This window comes from Psittacula echo (assembly GCF_963264785.1).
Source record: "Psittacula echo genome assembly, contig: SCAFFOLD_89, whole genome shotgun sequence".
Taxonomy (NCBI): domain Eukaryota; kingdom Metazoa; phylum Chordata; class Aves; order Psittaciformes; family Psittacidae; genus Psittacula; species Psittacula echo.
In genome coordinates this window covers 69,928-93,052 of record NW_027664210.1, presented here as the reverse complement: position 1 = coordinate 93,052, position 23,125 = coordinate 69,928, and the positions used below count along the sequence as shown (strand labels likewise).

The following is a 23,125-nucleotide window of genomic DNA, read 5'->3' as shown; positions in this document are numbered from 1 at the left end:
CTCATTCAATCTATGTGAGCATCTGATATAATTCAAATAGTGTAATTTCTACCTTGCCAGTCTTCTACTGCTAGGTAGCATGGGGCTTCATTTTTATGAGCACAAGTGTGGTTTCCAATAAGCACAGTGGTGTGGTATTAACGACTCCATGCGTAAAAGTCAGAAATCTCATTGATTTCTCTTCTAAAATACAGGTACAGATGATTAATTGGTAGAATTTGTACCGAAAGCTCCACCCTGCCTAACTTGTTTGCTCTATGGTGGTCTTTCAGCCTGGAAAGTTGTCTATGGATGTTCACAGTAGCTAACCTTAGTCTCGGAGAGAGCATTTCCTTTGCTCTGCACTCACCTTAAAGATTCTTTTCTCCTCACGTTCCAAGTAATGACACAGTAGCAGCTCTCTTAAAGCTGGTGGGTTTACAAAGATCACAGCCACTAAAGTGAATGAACTGAACCTTCTTATTTAAATTCTTTTGTAAAACACATTTTACCGGTCCGTTACATGGAAGACATACCCCAGTCAGTATACAAGCACAAACCACTGTACTCAGATCGTAATGATGGGAAGACTTGCTCAGCAATCCCAAACACTCCTGCCTATGCCGCTCATTCCAGGATTTCTTTTTGCAAATATCACTGCAAGTGAAGACTTCATGACAATGCTGGCAAGGTGAGAGCTGAACACCAGCTGAACGTCCACACTGATAGCAGTATTTAAATAAAGGTAATCTAGAACAAAGACAGTTGTAAAATGAAAGCACACTGTTGTTTGGTTAATGCTTTCCTCAAGCTGACAGCATGTTTGCAGATCACAGTAAAACTGCATTAAAACGGCTACAATACAAAAATAATAATGTTCAACAATAATGCTCAGCAATAAAGAACAGGAGTCTCTGCAGCTTATCACAGGGGTTTGTGGGGAGCAGACTGCGTACCAGCTGCAAAGCCAGCCCCCAGAAAAGCCTAGTGAGAAAAATGACCAAGCTTTTACCAAACCAACATCCACATCCTGCCATACACTAGCACACTGCATGCTTTAGTGTACACTCGGCCTGGAGATGTCTCTTTTCAAACTGGCATGCAAACAGATCATATATGGCCAGAGATAACAAAGCCAAGCTGGCAAACTTAAAACACTCACAGAACACCCTGGAATACTGCAGAGACAAACAAGGGCTTTCATAGGCCTCTGCACCACAACAGTTATTCCAAAGTTGGAACATAAAACAGATTGCTTGGACTAAGGCTGTCAGTGGGACAGGGAAGCAGAATATTAGATATAAGTGCAAGCTGGACTACAGATTCATATCCTTTTAAAAGCATCTAAGGATCATTTCCAAATAGCAAGTTTCACTAAGGTTTCATTTGTTGCTGGAAGTCATCATTGAGATTTATTTGTAAAATCTTGGTGTACTAGTTTAACTTTCCAGGTTTTAGTTTGAGTTAGTTCATGTTCTTCTAGGTATTTCTGCATCTTATGCTACTATTGATCTATCTTGGTTCAGAAAAAAATGCTACCTCAAAATTTCTGTCTTCAAAAAGGCCCCAGCTCCTGACACCTATCTTACTTCCTCTTGATTCAAATACTGAGGCAAAGTTCAGAAGCCTGTGAATTCCGTACGGTATGAGAAACTGGTGACAGAATTCAATATCCTTGAGGCCAGTATTCCATTATTACTCAAACTTTTGTTAATACACAGTTCCAAGAATAACATTCAAACTGTACAACTTATTCCTGAAATTTCTGGAGAAATGTAAGCTACAAAATTTGTACGGGCCTAATTCTTAGTATTTGCATGCTCCTCTAATGTACTGATGTCATTAATTGGTTTAAAACACAAGGACACTCTGCTTCTCACAAGAAGACTGAATATTATAAACAGTAATAGCAAAGTCTGGAGCTGAAAAGGAGGGATGTGATCAGAGCCCAGAAAGAACCTAATGGCAGCTGGTAAGTCTGGATAGACTGGAGAGAAACATTAGAAAGGAGAAAAATGGCAGGGCGACAATAATTTTGGTGAGGAAGAAAAATCCCCAGGGCATAGGATTTTTGACTTGTAATAGTCAATCCTTGAGAGCAGTATCCTGTAGTACTGTCCTACCTCATTTCTTCCACATGCTGGCTCCCTCCTTTCTTCTTTGAAACACGTTTATGAATGGCTGAATCCGCTACACCAGCAAAAGAGAACAGGGGGGAAAACAAAAATTGGTATTCTGACATAAGAATTCAAATACTAGTCACAAGACCCACTGTCATTAAAAGTCTGCTTGGCTTTGTCTACTGTAGAAAAATTGAAGATACATAATAAAATGCATCTTCCATCCACAAGCTTCAGAAGCCAAGAAAATAGGAGCCAATTGCTGCCTGTCACAGCCAAGAGGAAGAAACCATACAGATAACTTATTCTTACAACCTGCTTGTGACAAGCCACAGAGTCACAGGTGATGCTGAACTGCAAAGGTAACAGCCTTACATTCTGAGTTCACTTCCCAAGTGTGCTACATCTTTTGTCCCAAAGACCTATCAGAGACCTAGGATCTAAGCCTCATTTCACCACGCATTTGACCAGTACTGAGGGTGTAACTCAGACCATCCAAATTAAGATTTATGTAACATATTAATATATTCATTGTTGCTACTTTAATAGCAGAAGAGCACTGACATAATGGGAGAGGACCTGATAGTCAGTTGCCATAAGGAATGAAGGTACACTAGATATCCGCAGTGACCACTGCATGTATCCTGATCCCTGCAGTAATGACAAGCAATTCCAAGGTTCTCCCATGAAAGAAGAGCCAACTCCTACAATCACTCCTTAACACATGGTAGTAGATCTTGTACAGGGATTTACCAGGAAGCAGCTGACAGGCACTAAACTCATATTCAGATTTCTTCACAAAGCCTGTTCATTCTCTTTAATATTTGTAGAATTGGGGAGGGACTCTTCATTAGGGACTGTAGTGAGAGGACAAGGGGTGGCAGGTTCAAACTTAAACAGGGGAAGTTTAGATTGGATACAAGGAAGAAGTTCTTTACTGTAAGGGTGGTGAGGCACTGGAATGGGTTGTCCAGGGAAGTTGTGAATGCTCCATCCCTGGCGGTGTTCAAGGCCAGGCTGGACAGAGCCTTGGGTGACGTGGTTTAGTGTGAGGTGTCCCATGGCAGGGGGGTTGGAACTAGATGATCTTCAGGTCCTTTCCAACCCTAACTATTCTAGGATTCCATAACCCCTACATCTCCTTACCAAACATGGATAAGCAGGTTTTATTAGGAGTTACCTTTTCAGACAATAATGAGAACTATAATAATCAATTCCCCTTCACACCAGGTGATGCTACCTTTAATCTTGAACTAATCTTAGACTTGAACTAACATTTCTTGGATCTTCTCAGCTCTTCCTCATCCCACTCTTTCTCTTTCAGGATGACACGCTCACGGAGCTTCACTCTAAAGTGTTCCAGCAGTGATCGGCGTGTTTGAAAAGCTTCCTGCTCAAATGCTGGCAGTATGTGGTATGGTGTGTGAGCAATTCTATCCTGCAACATAACATGAGATAATTCACTAACACCTGGGAACAGTAGCACACAAGTTAGTGTTTCAGAGTTAAAGCCAACCAATTCTAAAAGCACAGCATCGTCCCTGCTGGATCCTGGCTTGGATCTCAGTTCATGCTATGGAGCACAGAACATGTCCAGGTTAGATGTCCTAGTTGTTCCAGTTATCGGTTTGGTGAGTGCTCAAGAAATTAACTAAAACAATTTCCAGATGTTTCGTCAAGAGAAAATCATAGAATAATAGAATAGTTTGGGTTGGAACAGGCCTTTAAAGGTCATTTAGTCCAACCCCCTGCAATAAGCAGGAACATCTTCAACAAGATCAGGTTGCTCAGAGCACCACTAAGCCAGGGATGGTGTTTCCAGGGATGGGGCATCCCTTCCCACTGGAATAGGTTTCACAGAGAAGATCTTTCACATCTTCTCTGTGAAACCTATTTCAGTGTTTCACCACTCACATTGTAAAAAATTTCTTCCTTACATCTAGTCAAATCTACTCTCTTTCAAGTTTAGAACTATTACTCCTTGTTCTATTGCAACCAGCCTGCTAAAAGGTTTGTCTCCATCTTATAAACTCTTTAAGTACTGAAAGGATGCAGTACGTTCTCCCCGGAGCCTTCTCTTCTCCAGGCTGAACCAGCCCAGCTCTCTCAGCCTGGCTCCAGAGCAGAGCTGCTCCAGCCCTCGCAGCATCTCCGTGGCCTCCTCCAGACTCGCTCCAACAGCTCCACGTCCCTCTTGTGCTGTTGCCCCAGAGCTGGATCAGGACTGCAGGGGGGGTCTCCCCAGAGAGCAGCAGAGGGGGAGAATCCCCTCCCTTGACTGGCTGCTCATGCTCTGGGGATGCAGCCCAACACAGGGTGAGGGGTTCTGGGCTCCAGTGCACACTGCTGGGCCACATCCAGCTTTTCAACCACCAGTACCCCCATGTCCTTCTCTTCAGGGTTGCTCTCAATCGCTGCTTCACCCCCAGCCTGCACTGATACCAGGGGTTGCATGGACCCATCTGCAGGACCTTGCACTTGGAAGCTGCCCTCATCTTGCAGAGCTCTTCTCCCAGCACGTCTGGAAGCACCACGAAGTTTCTTGAAAATTAAAAGACAGCTGGGGGGCACTGTTTGCCCACTACTACACTCCTCAATTTCCCGTGCTACTTCCCTGTAGCAAGTGCCAGGAAGGAGAGCATAGAAAAAACGTCCAGAGCAAGACAGTAAGATACATGGAGTACAGTGATCAAATTTGACCTGTGATTACAGCTATGAATTGCTTAATTTATTTTCCTGTTTGAGAATCAGCTATGTATGTCTACGTAGAACATTGGTGTGGGATGAAAAACCCTCAGTAGCTCTAAGCAGGCTGCTCTGTGAACAAGGTGACCATTACTACCGTTCTTTTCAGAACAACTGCTGTTTATGTTTCAGACATAAGCAATCTGCTCAACATGTAAGTTTTCTTGTTAATAAGAATGCTATAAAAAAAAAAAAAGAGGTTTAATTGAACTGTCACAGAATCCCAGGCCTTTTTAAAGTAGTTTTTTTAAACAAATATATACAGAAAAAACACATCAGCAGAAGTTTCTCATTATACTTCACAGTGGGATTCTTTTTATAAGGCATTACTAAATGATTAAAGATCCCTTTAGTAAATTCACTTAATAAATATATATTTAGTTATTTATCTATAACATATAATGCATAATACATATTTTAATGTATTTTTTATTTAAATATATGTATTTTAGTTAGGAAATCCATTATTTTTAAATTTGACCAATAATGTCCTCTCATGGCTTGCAAGACATCAGAAATTAACATGATTTATAACCCATAATAACTTCCCCTGATTTGGTTGTAGCCTCACAGAAACACATACTATTTTTGGTTTTAATGCCCAAGTTTAAGACTACGAGTAACCCTGTTCAATCAGATTATGAATGGAATCTTACGATAAGATGGACAGCAAGGATTGTCTTCACAGGCAAAACTATCAGAGGGTATTGAAACTTAACTGATTAGTGTTTCATTTGGTGCTGAACTGAGTCTCACCAAAAAAAGAAGAGAAAATCAAATTTCCATAAAAGGTTTTGAAGGAGGCCCTGGTCAATTCATAAGGACATAACAGGCCATATATTTGAATGGATGCAAATGCACAGGACTTTCAGATATGGAAACTGAAGTTATACCTGGTAATACTCATAATAGGCGTAGTCAACAACTGTTCCCACAGCTTTTCTCTGTCCTTCCTGAAGAGTAACTGGTGCAAGGATATCTGCACCAGCTTCAAGCAGCTTATCAACCTGAAGACAGCAAATCATGACACATTCAAGCAAAAAGAAAACCTTCCCAGAAACTGCATTCATACCACAGCTACAGAGACAGTGCTGAGCATCAGAGCTTAACCTCTGTTTGTGAGACCATTTTGTGCACCAAACCATGCATTTCTTCTGCCCCTTTAGAGCTGATGATGAATTGTCAAATCTAAACATGTTCTGTAAGTAAAACCTTCTTGCAGGCAGTAGCTATTTGTTTCTGGATATCTCACGATATTCCAGCAACACATGAAGCGCAGACAACTAGTGAGGGAGGGTTCAGAACAGAACCCACCTGAGGAAAATTCCCTCCTCTCCCAGACCCATCAGCTGCAGCCTTTCACCTCCACTCTGAATAAGATCAGCCCTGTGCTCCCTTGGATGAGGAGAAAAAACTCCAGTTTTCACAAGGCCAAATGCTGCCATTGACCTAATCATGAATGAGAAAGCTCACTCATCACCAGTGGTATTGAATATTTTACATTAACAATCAAAGACAACGCAGCTCTCTTCATGTGGATGCTGGTTGGGTTCATAAACAAGGTTATAGTCAGATTTGATAGGAATGTGGGCACTACAACTACCCCATCTGACTTTAATGCAGTTTTTCCTTTTCTACACAAGGAAGTTATCATCCTCTTTACTTGAACATGAAAATGAATTTCCATACAAAACACCTGTTCCTCAGGACAGAAATAAACAGCATTAGGAACAGACACAGGAAGAGTGGGGAGAAATCAGATTACCCATTACAGAGAAAGGAGACAGAACTCTCTGGTTTTCTGAGGTTTGAAAAAAAACCCAATAAACACCCAGAAGTTATCTCACCAAGGCAATCCTCTGTGCTGCCGTCCTCTGCTGCTCATAAGCCGTACGGACAGCAGCACACAGGGCACTTCTTACTGCTCCAATCAATGGCAGATTTGGGTCAGCCCCATGTCTGAGGAGTTCAATCACTGCCTGCAAATGTGCACATGCAAATGTGACACGTTAGTGACTGGAGAAGCCTGTATTGACAGTTCTACAGCAGGAAACCCAGACCCTGGTCAGATCAGGCAAAGCCCTAAAGCTTTACAGTATTTACCACAGCACACTTGCAGTATCGGCCTGTATTTGTCATAGCTTCAGTAACACTCAAAAATTTAGTCACCAGACAGTAGTTTTTACTTCTTTTAGCATGAATCATAGCATCACCATCGAATCTGGAATATTGTGTCCAGTTCTGGGCCCCTCAGTTCAAGAAGGACAGGGACCTGCTGGAGAGAGTCCAGCGCAGGGCAGCTAAGATGATCAAGGGAGTGGAGCATCTCCCTTATGAGGAAAGGCTGAGGGAGCTGGGTCTCTATAGTTTGGAGAAGAGGAGACTGATGGGTGACCTTATTAGTGTATATAAATATATAAAGGGGGAGTGTCACGAGGATGGAGCCAGGCTCTTCTCAGTGGCAAACAATGACAGGACAAGGGGTAATGGGTACAAACGGGAACACAAGAGGTTTCACTTAAACTTGAGAAGAAACTTCTCAGTGAGGGTGACAGAACACTGGAACAGGCTGCCCAGGGGGGTTGTGGAGTCTCCTTCTCTGGAGACATTCAAAACCCGCCTGGACACATTCCTGTGTAACCCTACCTAGGTGTTCCTGCTCTGGCAGGGGGATTGCACTAGATGATCTTTTGAGGTCCCTTCCAATCTCTAGCATACTGTGATACTGTGATACTGTGAAAGGGTAGCTTTAAAAATCACCTGGTCTGAGTCATAACGTATTTGGAAAAAAAAAAAAACCAAAACCTTTACTACAAAGATAAGGATTAGACAGGTTGATCCCTTACAGCCTATTAGATCATTACTTTATCAGACATAAGGAACCAGTAGAAATTGTTGGATATGGGACTATTTCATTAAAAATCATGAAACCTAAATTTTTGTGTTGCAAGAAAACACTTTTGCCCAGAAGAATACCAAAATTGACTTTAAAATTATGAAGACAGCATATGGAAAAAGGTTGAGAAACAAAGACTTGATACAGAATCTATTTCATGTTGTATGCAGTTGTCAGCCCTTTCATAGCACACACTCTAGCTCCTCTAGCTGTATATATTGCATTCAGATTTATTTTTATAGATATTTGATACCCTTCCAGTGAACGGAATATAGTTAAAGAACAGCAACACACTACAAATATTTTCTTTGTTCTACTACTTATCCTATGTAAAGTATAAATTTTGTAGTGACAGAACAAAAGGTAGAATGTTGGTTTCATAAAAAATACTGAAAATGGTTTCCTCTAGATTTGCTCATGGCTGAGTTTCCAACAGAATGCCGCTCTGGATTATTGGTGTGCTTTTGTATTGGAGAAAGATAAACAGGGATGCAGAAACCACACTTCAATCCTGCCCCTTTCAGCTTTTCGGAACTGCTAGGCTTGCCTCCCTTTGGAGTGTTCTTACCATGGCTTGCTCAGCCCCACAAAAACAATAGCCACCCTTTTCCTACTTTCTTTACATTCATGTCTTGCTGGCTTTCACACCACTCACTAGGAAGTTTAGTAAAACTACTGGAGAAGTCTGGGGATAGCAAATTTGAGAGATAGATGTTAATAACTTTCACTGGGCCAAATGACAGAGAGTTGGGCGTGAGAGGGAAGCAGCAAGCTTTCAGGCACAAAGGACCTGCCTTGAGTGGGGCTCATTCACATATTCATTTAAGCTCTATGAATAAAGGGTTACCAGATCAATATAAAAGTGATATTTGAAAAAGTAAATTTTGCCTAGACTGTGTCTGGGCATTCTGTAACTAAATACTGTTGATAAATAGGTATTAAGTTCTCCTGTTTACTAGTTAAGGACAAAGTACTAAAATACAACTCCATGGAGATGAAGCAAGCAAGTCCCATAACAGACATATATATCTTCAGACATTTGAGTATGGATCTCTGTCTGGGGACAGGTGATGAGTCAACAGAGAGCTTGTGAGTCACAGTCAAAGGAGATCTTGTACAAGCTGCTGATCAGGAGGACTCTCTGGATGAAGTGCTCTACAGACAGATAGGAGCAGCCTCGTGCTCATAGGCCCTTGTCCTCATGGGGGATATCTGCTGGAGGGACGGTACAGCCTGGCACAAGCAGTCCAGGAGGTTCCTCCATTGTGCGGAAGACAACTTCCTCTTGCAAGTAATAGAGGAACCAACAAGGAGAGGTGCCATGCTTTACCTCGTACTCACCAACAAGGAGGGGCTGGTTGGGAAAGTGATGCTCCAGGGCAGCCTTGGCTGTAGCAATCACAAGATGGTCGAGTTTGAGATCCTCAGGACAGTAAGAAGGGCACACAGCAAGCTCACTGCCCTGGACTGCAAGAAAACAGACTTTGGCCTCTTCTGGAACCTGCTTAGTAAGGTTCTGTGGGATAAAGCCCTGAAGGGCAGGAGGGCCAAGACTGCTGGTTGATATTCAGGGATCAACCAGGTTGAGGGAAGGGATGCTTATATCCTGACTTACAAGCTCAGGAGTGTTGTGTAACAACTAGAAGGAAATGTGGCAGGAAGGCCAGGAGACCTCCATGGATGGATAAGGAACTGCTGAGAAAACTTAGAGGGGAAAAAAGAGGCTTATAAAAGGTGGAAGCAAGGACAGGCAGCCTGTGCAGAATACAGGGACATTGCCCAGGAAGCTAGGGACCAGGTTAGGAAAGCTAAGGCCCAGTTAGAATTAAATCTGGCAAGGGAGGTGAAAGATAACAGGAAGGGCTTCTATAGGTATGGAGCAAACAAAAGACAGACTAGGGATAATGTCGGCCCTCTCCAGAAGCTATCAGGAGAACTGGCTACCCTGGCTTTGGAGAAGGCTGTGGTTCGCAATGACTTCTTTGCCTCAGCCTTCATCAGCAAGTGCTCTGACCACGCTGCCCAAGTCTTGGAAGGCAGACACAGGGACTGTGAGAATGAAGACCTTGGGCCCACTGTAGGAGAGGATCAGGTTCAAGACCATCTTAAGAACCTGAACATGCACATAGCCCATGGGACCTGATGAAATCCATCCGCGGGTCCTGAAGGAGCTGGCAAATGAAGTTGCTAAGCCACTGTCCATCATATTTGAAAAATCATGGCGGTCAGGTGAAGTTCCCGACGACTGGAAAAAGGGAAAAAAAACCCCTCATTTTTAAGAAGGGGAAAATGGATGACCCAGGGATCTACAGACCAGTCAGCCTCACCTCTGTGCCTGGCAAAATCTTGGAGCACATTCTCCTGGAAAGCATGCTAAGGCACATGAGAAATGGTTGGCGGTTGGTGACAGCCAGCATGGCTTCACTAAGGGCAAATCATGTCTGACCAATTTTGTGGCCTTCTATGATGGGGCTACAGAACTGATGGATGGGGCAAAGCAGCTGAAGTCATCTATCTGGACTTGTGCAAAGCGTTCAACACTGTCCCACATGACATCCTTGTCTCTAAATTGGAGAGACATCAATTTGATGGATGGACCACTCAGTGGATAAGGAACTGGCTGGGTGGCTGCACGCAAAGAGTTGTGATTGTCGGTACTGGGACCAATCCTGTTCAACATCTTTGTCGGTGACATGGACAATGGGATTGATGCACCCTCATCAAGTTTGCCAGCACCACTAAGTCGTGTAGTTCGGTTGATACGCTGGAGGGAAGGGATGCCATCCAGAGGGACCTCGACACGCCTGTGAGGTGGGCCAATGCCAACCTCATGAAGTCCAACCATGCCAAGTGCAAGGTCGTACACCTGGGGCGGGGCAATCCCAGGCACGGCTACAGGTTGGGCAGAGAAGAGATTCAGAGCAGCCCTGCGGAGAAGGACTTGGGGGTCTTGGTCGATGTGAACATGAGCCGGCTGCAGTGTGCACTCGCAGCCCAGAAAGCCAACCGTATCCTGGCCTGCATCAAAAGAAGTGTGACCAGCAGGTCGAAGGAGGTGATGTTGCCCCTCTGCTCTCGTGAGACCTCCCTTGGAGTATTGTGTGCAGCTCTGGTGTCCTCAACATAAAAAGGACATGGAGCTATTGGAGCAAGTCCAGAGACGGGCTACAAGGATGACGAGGGAACTCGATCACCTCCCATATGAAGATAGGCTGAAAAAGTTGGGGCTGTTCAGCCTGGAGAAGAGAAGGCTGCGTGGAGACTTCATAGCAGCCTTCCAGTATCTGAAGGAGGCCTACAGGGATGCTGGAGAGTTACTCTTCATTAGGGACTGTAGCAACAGGACAAGGGGGAATGGGTTTAAACTTAAATCGGGGAAGTTTAGGTTATATATAAGGAAGAAGTTCTTTACTGTGAGGTTGGTGAGGCACTGCAACAGGTTGCTCAAAGATGTTGTGAATGCTCCATCCCTGGCAGAGTTCAGGGCCAGGCTGGACAGAGCCTTGGGTGAGGTGTCCCTGCTCATGGCAGGGGGGTGGGAACTAGATGACCTTCAGGTCCTTTCCGTAACTATTCTATGATTCGATGATTTTATGATTTGTACTGGACTACACATAAGAAACTTCTAGACTCTGTCTTATGTAAGACATGACAGAGTGTTCTGGGGCACCGGAAGCATGTGTTTATTTACAACCTAATACAATACACCTCAAGTGACTCTAGTTTTTTGGGGGTTTGGTTTTCTTTCTTTTTTTAAGGCTCTTTCAGGGAAATGCAAAGCTTTCACTACAAAATCAGGCAGGCAGTAATCTCAACTCCCTGCTCAGGTCCTCTGCAATCTGAATTTCAATAGCTGAAAGATGAGCTCAAAAAGCAACATACCTTGTCTGGACCATATAGCTCATTTCCATCTTCTGCCCTTGCATTAAGATCTGGGGCAGAATGCAGGAGGTACTGAGTTATCTGGACCCCTTCCTCCCCAGGAATCGAGGCAGCTATGTGGAGGGGAGTTAACCCCCCTAACTGAAAACACAAATATAGCATTAAGACTCCTGTTTATCAGAAGCAGCACTTAAATAGTGATAAATATTATTTTAAGAATAATCCAAGCTCACTCTTCCCATATGCTGCGCCTCACAGACAGCCACCAGAAATCTAGAGCCCAGACTTATAAGAGTGTGGAATACTAAAGGCCCCAGACACTTGGCCTGTTAAATATCACAACAGCTATAACCAACGTCAGGAGCAGCTTCACAAATATTCCTCAACCACTCACAAGCTTGGCAATCAGAAAACATAGTAAGAAAGAGAAACTTGGAGAGTAAGGAGCTTTGAGTTCTTTCTACTAAAAAACAGAAAAATAAATCTTTGAACAGGATAATCGCTTTAAACAGCTTTCTGGCCATTCTAAAGCTGATTCTGACATGCAAGATATTTTACAGTAGGGCACTGAAGCTGCAGTACACACCTTGAATCCCATATTATGAAATATCATTCAGTAAAACCTTCGATGGAAGCCGCACATCAGACCTGGCTCCCCTTTTTAAGTGGAGTTCCACTGCTTCTGCGTCTGCAGCTTTATCAGCAAAGAACAGAAGGTGTGGTGGGGCCCAGGATGCGTTGGGATCTGCACCTCGACGAAGCAGTAGCTGGATTGCTTCCCATCTCTTCTGTCGTCTAGAATTGACATAGAAAATACCAGAATAACATATTAGCACCTTCCAAGAAAAGCTAGTGGACTAAAATGGCTTGCAGGTAATAGACATTACAACTGTCACTTAGCAGAGGGAAGACATGGCAGTCTTTAGGGTCACATCACAACTGTCATACACCAGTCAGGCAACAACATTATGACCTGAAGAGGAGACAGTACAGTCAGTGTATCTCAGCCCTCTAAACTAAAGCAGTGGCATGCAAAGAGCAGTCTCTGCAGTCATGAAAAGCTGCAGCATAGGGACAGGTAAAAAGCTAGGCAAGGTTATCTGCGTCTTTACCAGTCTCACATGTGACTTGTAAAACATTTAGTCTTCATATTGTTTAATGAAAGAAACAGAGTCCTCCTTCCTGCCATCAAAGACTGCTTGGAAGTTTCTTTCCTCAAGTAAACTTCATTCACCCATCCATCCCAACAAAACAAAGGTCCAGTGTTTCTCTTAAACAAAAGCTGGAACCGGTGCTATGCTAGATTAGGACAGTATATTCCAGGTGCCATCTGCATCTCTATGGAGGCAAACTATCCACACACACAAAAGAATCTGACACCCCTACAAAATGAAGCAAACAGCACTTGGATACTTGGATATCACCCAGAAATTCCATCACAAAGTGTTCTCACGGTATACTCATCTTTGCAGGCATTGTAATAACTCAGCTTTACCCACAAGCCCTACATTCAGCAGATCTCTATATTCCAATGAACAATATGCGGTATGCACAGTATTTCAGACAACAAGAATCATGGGAGGTGGGAGCATGTTTTACTTTTGTGCCACAAAAGTAAAATGTGGCACAAATAAGGGATGGAGGTCAGAAGGCCAACCACGAACTTTCAGTCTGAGGGGTCTGAGATGTCAAAACGACCTACACTGCCATAAAACCCACACAAAAATTTGGACATCTTTGGTGACTGCTCTGTAAGCAAAGCAAAAAGCAAAATGTGTCCCTTTCAAAGATCCACAAATGCAAAACAGTTGGACTATGTTTCAGCTGACACTGGTGAACAGACACTTGCAGAAAACAACAAGCAAGTTCCTATGTAGTCAAGACTTCAAGTAACAAATATATTCTCCTTCCTCAGGTCTGCACTACACTGCAACTCTCCTTGGCATATTTAGAAGCTTTTCACAATCTTCTAACAAGAAATCTTGTCTTGTTCAAGCATGATGTCCTTTGCTTGAACTGCACTTTTCAACTATAGTCTTTCTCAGTGCTGCCGTGAGCCACATTAGAGCGTATAAACAGTTAGTGGTTTCTACTCGTAAACAAGGTTTGCCCAGTTAAACAATCAAAAAATATCTTTCCTTGCAACGGATGCACATTTATGTGAAATATGTGAAATAATGTTACCTTCTTTTTGCAAAACCATTTATGAGAGTTGGTCTCCCATTTCTAGCGCATGAGACTTACTCTCACACTATGCCTTCAGCATCACTCACAGTTTCTGAGGATTCTGATTTTTCAGTCCACTTAAAGACTGAAAAAAAAGAAAAAAGAAGTGTTACTAAAATGAAACAAATCTTCTTCCAGTGCATGACTCAGTATATTAACACGCCTGTTAATCACAGCTTTAACGCAATACAGCATATAATGATACTGGAATTTTGTTAACTGCTGTTAGGGATATAATTTAGAAGTAAATTGTAACTAAGTTTTTGCTTGTTCATTTGTTTTAATTTCTTAAAATAACAGAATATTTCTCTTGTTCAATTTCAGGGCAAGTTCAGGTTAGATATAAGGAAGAAGTTCTTTACTGTGAGGGTGGTGAGGCACTGGAACAGGTTGCCCAAAAAAGAAGTGGGTAAATGCTCCGTCCCTGGCAGTGTTCAACGCCAGGTTGGACAGAGCCTTGGGCAACATGGTCTAGAGGGGTTGCCCATGGCAGGGGGGTTGGAACTGGATGATCTTAAGGTCGTTTCCGACCCTCACTTTACTATGATTCCATGGTGTCTAAAGCGTGTTCAGAACAGTTGAATCTTTCTTCCAGTATACATCACCTAACTTAAGAGAAAAAGAATTGCTGAAATAAAACGAGACACACACAGATTTTCAACCTGCATTAGCTTGCATGAGAATCTGATACTAGGATCTACAAGGCTAATTTTTCCAAATCTGGATGCAAGTTCAACTCAGAGGAAAAGTGAAAGCAGTGTATGTCTACTCGCCAGATCTCACAGACTGCTACAGACAACGACCAACATAGAAAGATCCCCTCTCTACTCCTAATTACCTTATAGTACTATGAGAGGTAATAGCTCTACACTGATTTTCTGTGTGGTTTTCAGCAGCAGTTCTCTCTCACTCCCCTTCTCCCTTTCCCATATAGTTGCCTTGCAACTTTAGCAGTGTTTCGCACGACCACATGATCGTACTCTTGGAACTGGAACAGTGACTTCAGAGCAACCAAGGATTATTTGGTACTTAATTTCCAACAAGTTTCCTCAAAGCACAAGCCTAATCTGTCTAACCTCATGTGAAAGTTCCAGAGGCACCCCTCCATTTCTAGGCTACGCGGAAGCACTTCTAAGACCACACAGTTCCTGCCCAGACCCCTTTTTCAGCTGTTTTCTCATCCTGGCTGGTGAGTCCCAGCATCCTTGCTTTCATTGCTTTCCCATTCCCAGGTTTGTACCCTTACAAAATTCATATCCTGTTCCTACACAGGAAGTAAGAGCAGGTGTTTCATTTTGTGGCAGAAGAAAGGTTAGGGATACGACTCTTCCTTTTTGAGTACTCCCCAAGCATCACCAGACTTCTGACAGAACAATCTCTTCGTAGTAGCCACCTCCATGATGCCAGCAAGGTTACGTAGTACCAGGAGAATCACCTACATCCTACTGTTCTACTTACATTTTTGTAATTCCCATTAACTCTCCCACTGCATCTTCACTGTGTTAAACACCTAGCCAGCACAGCCTCGCATTCTGCTATTGATATAGTGCCTTATTTCAACTGCTGAGTAAGCTTGTAACTGCATAGGAGCATGTTCTTCGACTTAGGAAGTGAGTGCAGTGAGAGCAGAGATTATTCTGCAGTTTCAGAATGCAAAATGTATTAAAGTTCTGAGGCTTTTATACAGCAAATTTTAAAAGCAAGCTTGCAGGTTGGCAAAATACTACATTATGATTCTGTTATTTTAGATTAGAAGTAAACAAACCTTGTAACTGTGCAAGCTCCTCTCAGCAATATTACCCTTAAAAGATTCTTCTGGATAAACAAGAATAAAACACATGGAGAGAGCAGAAAATCCTTCATCACTACACTTACTCACATCAGCTCCACTATCAAGAAGAAGATTGACAAGAGCATTACGGGAATGCACCTGTAGAGGGGAAGCATCCATATTTGCATATATAAGTACACACTTCTTGCCTGGGACATGGAAAGAACTGACAACACAATTTTGAGGTAATGATGCTCTACACTGTTTATCTAATTCACATTGATATTTTCCTCAAAACAGAAGCTCAATGTCTTACAGGGTTCAGAACATAACTTTTTTGGTTAATTTTCAACTAATGGATTTTGCAGGAATTCATCGAGGTTTCATGCACAGAGAGACTAGAAATGACTGAGACGGCTATAGGAGAAATACAGTGTTCTAAATTATCTAGCTTCTGCTTGGCATTTACAGTGAATGCTGAGTATTGAGGCAGCTGACAGAAAAACAAAGAAAAAGGCAGGGGGCGAGATTGCATCCCCCTCCTACAGAAACTGGAGTTGTACATGCGTAGTTTCAGCCACAACTGCTTTTCAGCAAAAACAAAACAACTCTGTGTGCATCTGATTGCAAATAGGATCAAAAATAATACGGGCACAATCACATCCAAGAACATAGATCTAGCCCACTGCATAATCACAACCTGAAATCAAACCTGACATTTGAAATCACTGCTAATATTTACTGAAGGGCTTCTTTTAGGTTCTTTGTTTACCATGGGGGTTGGCATGATACCAGTCATTACAGACACTACTCATGCCACACCACTTTTCTGGGTTTCCTGCTTGTTGAACATTCCTTCATACTATGTAATGAAACAAGAGAAAAAAATTAATCCAGCCTACTACGCCAGGAATTTTCTCATCATGTGGTAAAGAGTCATGCTTAGAATCTTACAGCCGCAGCAGCAAGTGCTGTGTATCCATGTTTGTCAGCTATGTCTGGATGAGCAAGCCCGTTCCTCAGAATCGCAGAGACCCCATCATAGTCTCCTCTTGCTGCCTTCTTAATTAGCTGCTCCGAGGCAAGTTCTCTGGGGCCTGAAGGCCCATAAGCATTGCGGGCTCCACTGAGAATGAGGTTGACATCTGAATTGAACTCCACTTGACAGCGCCTAGAAAAGGAGAGAAAAGCACAGCACATTTAAGCAGCTAGGTACTCTTGGACCACTACTGCAGCAATGCAGCCTGATGAGCCCATCCATCAGGGCAGAGATGCAACATAGAGATGGACTCATGATCGAGGGGTGGACTTTGCAATGGGCCTCTCCTGCTCTGAAAGACTGTTACAACAGATGGAGCCCAACATCATGGACCGAATGGACTCAGCAGCTTTATAGGGATTGGTCTGTGCACTAAGATAACAGTGCACTGAGATGAGAGTGAGGGTATATTGAAAGTGTGGGATCTGAGCATGACGTGAATGGTATGGAATAAGGGGTGGATACTGTCCTGGTTTAGCAGTAGCAGTCATTTTTTCTACTGGTGCAGTGCTGTGTTTTGACTTTCGACCTGGGAATAATACTGATAAAGCCGATGTTTTCAGTTGCTGGTCAGAATGTTTACTCTGACCGAGGACTTTGTGAGTCTCATGCTCCGCCAGGGAGGAGGAGAAGCCAGGAGGAAGCAGGGACAGGACACCTGACCCAAACTAGCAAAAGAGGTATTCCATACCACAGCACGTCATGCCCAGGATGTAGAATGGAGAGTTCCCGGAAGGGCTGGATCATGGCGGGGTGGGGGTGAGGTACTGGTTGGTGAGCGGTTGTATTCTCTTGCTTGTTATTTCCTTTATCATTATTACTATTAGTGGTAGCAGTAGTGATTTGTGTTATACCTTAGTTATTAAACTGTTCTTATCTCAACCCGTGGGAGCTGCATTCTTTTGATTCTCCTCCCCGTCCCTCCAGAAGCAGAGGGAAGAAAGGTGGGGGGGGGGGGGGGGGGGGAAGTGGACTTCGTGGTTCTGATTTACGGCCTGGGCTTAAACCACGACAGTTCTTTTTGATGAAAATGCATCAAGAATAAAATATGCTGGTCTGCAAGATGGGAAAATAAGGCCAGCTATCATTTTAAGAGCTATTTTAGATAGTGTGAGCTTGCTTATATTAATGGGGTGCTGGCAGTAGCATATGGATTTTATCTAGACAAGTTAAAAGTATTTTAGTAGATGTTTGATGGACGGATAAGAAAACAAAATCTAACTACCATGTGTTTTTATGACCCCATTTATCATGCACAGTCATGACATTTGTTTATGATCTAATTTTCATCACCTGCTTTAACTATGACTATAAAATATACGTAGGTAGCTTGTGTTCCTATCAGAAAAGCAAACAAGGAAATCCTCCGTGGGCTCAAAAAGCATCTGCACATACAAGTACCAAGCTACATAAAAACTGATGTGCAGTTGGCAGTTCTACTAGCTGTTGACTTTTTTGTTACAGCGTATTTTGAATAGCCTTGAAGAAGAACAAGAGTCAAGACAACCACAAAGAGTTATCAATAACCATATTTTCAGTACTTTTGAAAACCTGGCGCTATGCTTTCCCATATTTTTATTTCTATGCAAGACTACACTCTCAGGACAGCGAAGGTCTGAACAGGTCTCTACAGCCCTTGACTCCCAATTCTTTTCAAAACTGGACTTCCAGAAACCCTGACTTGTTAATGAGTAATGGGATTATTTTTCTAGGTGTGACCAGGATAAACCCAATGTTTAACTTAAAGGAATAAAATCTATAAATTGAGAGATGAATATGTTATTTGCTTCCTTTTTTTAAAAAAAACAACCCTTATTGGCAACTTGTAATCTCAAGGCCACAAAACCCAATCTCGAGTGCAGCTTTTATCCTGCAACGTAAATTTGAAAACAACAAACACCCATGGGTAGTAATTGTTAAAAATCCACACATAATAAACAAATCATCAGCAGTTACCTCTGCTTATGCACGTGCATCTACCTTCGAACCAGCAGGGAGGTTACATTTGCAACAGGCCAAGGGTCCTCCTCAGGCAGCTTCTTCTGAAAATACAGAGCATCACGCTCTCCAGGAAGGAGTGAGTCAGAGTAAGACGATCCATGTTACGAGAATATGCAAAGACTCCTTCAGGTAAAATATCCTTATCATCAAAAGGGAGATGCTTATAGTTACGGAGAAATGGGTCTTCCTCAAGTGAAATATACCCCTTCTGAGATCTGTCATCAGTGTACCTGTAGTGCGCTGGATAATCCAAGACAGGAAAATAACCAGGTACTTCAGTACATAGCTTAATTAGATGATCTCTGAGCCACAAGCCAACATCCTGACAGCCATCTGGATAGCTCTCAACCCCTGGTCCAAATCGCTCATCAGATTTGTACAGCCCCTTAAGAAACAAGTAAACTCACGAGTATCAGTCAGAGATCAAACAATTTGTACAGTTAAAGTCTGGATTGTATTTAAACCAATCTGGCTGCTTTTGGCCTTACTGGTCCACTTACTATTGACAGCGCAATAACTGCCAAAGCCAATCTGAACAGCAAAGCCTTCATGTTCACTTTGGTCTATTAACAGCAAACACAAATCTTCCAGCACACGAACAGTGGAAGGCCCTAAATTTAACTACAGTAGGATGTATATGTTTAGATTACAATTCCTGATGCTTTTAAGGCCTAGGCAAGATTTTATTTTAATTTTATTCTGTGATCAATTTTAGATTGCAGCCTTTTGGTCCAGGACAGGTTTTTGGTTAGATTTTACTACCTTCTCAAAACAAACATTTCTGAAACACATCTGGCGCAGACACAGATTCTGGAAATGGCACGTTTCTTTTCTTACAATGTAACTAAATTTAGGGTATCTATAGTCTTGCAAGCATGACACGACATGCCAACGGAAGAGTCTCAGCAGCAAATAGTGCACTACAGGACAGGAGTTGCAGTCTTCCTACAAAAGGTATCCTAGTTTGATAGGACACTGTGGTAGGTAAGGCATAAACATCATTAAATTCAAGCAGACTCATGCGTATCTGGACCACACAGATGGTTCAAGACAGGTTCACACTAAGCTATCACAACCTCAAAACAGCCATTTGGAGCAAAAATCAGCAACTTCACACTGAACTGTTTAGCTACACAGATAAATGAGTAGGCCAAAAGCACTATCACTGGCAGAATATACTGGCAAGAATAAAATTCTGAGTATGGTTATGATCTCAAGTTTCTCTGTTTTTCCCCGAGCTTTAGATTTTACATCATATACTCAAACTAAAGCTCTCCTAAATCTGTAATTAACGCCACATTATCAACACTGAGCAAGAATGCTGTGTTCTTGTTGATGTCTCCTCAGTGTTGATTGGCCCTCTAAATGCAAACACTGTTATGTTGTTTCTCTCTATGTTTTAGATTATTTGAGGACTTGCAGAGATACCCAGGGATCAGCAGGAACAGGTGGGCACTGTTCCCCTACACTTGGGACTGGTCAGATATACCTTTTAGGAAAATAAAGAAGGACTGCAAGCTCTTAGAAAACAAGATTTCCAGCTTCTACTAGCAACATCAGGGCTGAAAATGATGCAAACCAGCCAACTAGCTACCTGGAAACTTCAGAGTGCTATCTTCACAGTTTCCTAAAATGCAGTGCTTTTCCAGTTTCTAATTCATCCTAATATGCCTTTTGAGAGTACTGTCTAACAAATAAGCTCTTCATCAACGAAGGAGAATAAACACCCAAATTACATACATCAGATACGTGAACAAGAAACTTTTCCAGGCAGCACTGGTGAGGCTGCACCTCAAATACTGTGTTCAGTTTCAGGCCTCTCACTACAAAAAAGGCATTGAAGTGCTGGAGCTGGTCCAGAGAATGGCAGTGGAGCTGGTGAAAGGCCTGGAGCACAAGAGTGATGAGGAACTGGGGGTGTTTAGCCTGGAGAAAAGGAGGCTCAGGGGAGACCTTACCACTCTCTACAACCACCTGAAAGAAGGCTGTAGTGAGGTGGGGGTTGGTGTCTTTTCCCAAGTAGAAAGAGAAAATGGCCTCAAGTTGCACCACAGGAGGTTTAGTCCGGATATTAGGAAACATTTCTTCCCTGAAAGGGCGGTCAGGTCTTGGAACAGGCTGCCCAGGGAAGTGGTGGAGTCACCATCCTGGAGGTATTTAAAAAGACATGTAGATGTGGCACTTACGGATATGGTTTAGTGGTGGACTTGGCAGTGCTGGGTTAATGGTTGGACTTGATGATCTTAAGGGTCTTTTCCAGCTCAAATGATTCTATTATCATCTCCTTCAATATTTCCCCATGGGAAAGTTGAGTACAGAAGCTAAACTGTTGAAATAGCATCCTAACTCATGGGAGATCAAAGCATGACAATTTTGCTCTAAAGAACTAAAATACTAAGGGAGCTACTCGGAAAAAGAAGAAAAACAACCAAAAAACACCAAACCAAACCACTTCTGACTTTGAAAGGCACAGGAATTGCAGTATTAGCACAGCAATTTCCCAGTTCCCTGAAATTTTCTGACATCCTTCCATTCCAGCATCCCATAGGCTTCTACACGGCCAAGATAAACAGCTCCTGTGAATTTGGAACCATCAGGCCTGTAGTTAACCCCATTTCTGTGGCGGTGGCCTATGTACAACTTTCCCACATATCTCTGTAATCCACAAAAGAGGACAAGACAAGAAGAATGATACAACTGATAGGACAAAAATAAGTGAAATTGCATTCTTACTGCAGCAGAGCAGGACTAACAAGATGCAGGCAACTGACACATGAAGAGGATGAATCTGTTACACAGTTAAGACTGGGCACAGTCTCAATGTCACTTTAGTTGTGGGCTTCAAAGCCCAGCCAAGATTTTACCAATTTCTCTAGAAGCTCTTCCATCACATAGCAATCAGTAGTCCATACTACTTCAGTAGATGTATCTCAGTGTTCATATTCTCATTGCTAAATGACAGAGGAGAAACCAACATCTATTCAATCATTCAACAGCTGTCCTAAAGACCGGTATGCCAATATACCTTCAGCATTCTGCATTCAAAACAAAAGGTAAAAGTCTTCAACTGCCAGATGCATGTGAAGTGACTGGATTATTAAAACTTTACACACCACTTGCTTTAAAAGTGCTCCAAAACTGCCACTTTAACCCTTCCGGAGAACGCACTGATGAAATTTTGTACCATAGGCAAACAAAGTGCTGGGCTGTATGAAAGTGGCTGATGCGCAGTAAAAAGTTGTCCATAACCCCCTCTCTTCTGTGAAGAAAACCTTAGCTACCAACCTGCTCATCTGACTGTACCTGACTGAAATCTGATCGTCATTGATTTCAGTCACAAACACTTCAAGGTATTCACCACTTTGAAGCAAAACCAAGCATTTGGAAGATATTTTATATAAATCAATCAAAAATTGTTAATTAAAAGCAAAAACCACTTAAATAACAATCTCAATTCTTCACTTCTTCTCTTGCATTAAAAATAATCATAAAGTATGCAGCCCTGCCACAGTCTTGGCACTTTGTGGCATAAAAGGAGCGACTGCCCCTGGCTTAAAACAAAAGAACATTATGGTGCTAATAACAGCACTCACAGCAACCATCTACCATCTTCTCTGGGACTGAGGACAGACTGAGTGGTCCGAGGGAGAGAACAGAGGGTGTTATGTGAAACCGTGGAGCTCAGTTTTTATTTTCACAGTGGACGTGTTACCAACCCAGACACGGACTGACAGGAACACCAAGAAGAGCAGTGAGGGCTGATTCCCCAGGTAAACGTGCTCTCAGACATCACACGGATGCTGTGAAAGCTCTTGCCTTACTCAGAATAAGCTCAAACTGAGTTTGGCACCAGTAGAGGGCGAGCAGGGAGAGAAAGCCCAGGGAAGGCGGCATCCGAGCCGCTCTTCTTCCAAGGAGGAAGCAGGGCCTCCTGACCGCCCCTCCCCTGCCCACGGACGGGCAGGGCTCCCAGCGAACACACGCTGGGGGACACGTGGCCACGGCGCATCACCGACAGCCGTCCGGGGCCCGCGGAACGCTCGTACCCGGGTGGCAGAGCGGGGGGCCTCCGGCGGTCTCTCCCCGCAGCCCAGCATCAGCACCGCGCACGTTGCCGGTCCCCGGCCCGCGGGGCAGGCCCTGCCTGGAGCTGTGGCCACAGCTAGCCGCCCTCGCCTCTTCCGTGCCCTTGGCCGCCAGCAGAGCGAAAACTCGCCCCACATCGACGGCCATGGCCGCGCCCCCGACAACACTGCCGACTCCGCCTGGTGGGGTGCGAGGCCCCAGATCACGGCCGGCGCCTTGCCGTGGACACCCCGGCGGCCTCGCCCGGCGCTGGGGCCTAGAGGGAGGCCCGCGTAGCCACCCTGCGCCGCCCCCCCGCGGCAGTACCGTATAGGACAGCAGGCCTGACCGTGAGCCCGGCCCTGCTCACTCCAGCCCTTTGGCCTGCTCTTTCTGCCAGC

The 23,125-nt window shown here is 43.5% G+C and overlaps 1 protein-coding gene across 1 annotated transcript in view; it reads right to left on the bottom strand.

Moving 5' to 3' along the window:
- Positions 1-22,892, bottom strand: part of LOC308232662 (uncharacterized protein) — a gene marked incomplete at both ends in the record, with an annotated part of 33,461 nt that extends 10,569 nt beyond the window's left edge. Inside the window, 12 exon segments of the mRNA XM_080639890.1 lie at positions 2,103-2,169; positions 3,375-3,537; positions 5,738-5,851; positions 6,692-6,823; positions 15,614-15,778; positions 16,574-16,790; positions 18,615-18,634; positions 18,638-18,720; positions 18,723-19,044; positions 21,168-21,314; positions 21,685-21,694; positions 22,672-22,892. Of these exon segments, the coding sequence (XP_080496016.1) occupies positions 2,103-2,169; positions 3,375-3,537; positions 5,738-5,851; positions 6,692-6,823; positions 15,614-15,778; positions 16,574-16,790; positions 18,615-18,634; positions 18,638-18,720; positions 18,723-19,044; positions 21,168-21,314; positions 21,685-21,694; positions 22,672-22,892 (1,661 nt within the window).
- Positions 22,893-23,125: the final 233 nt, after the last annotated feature.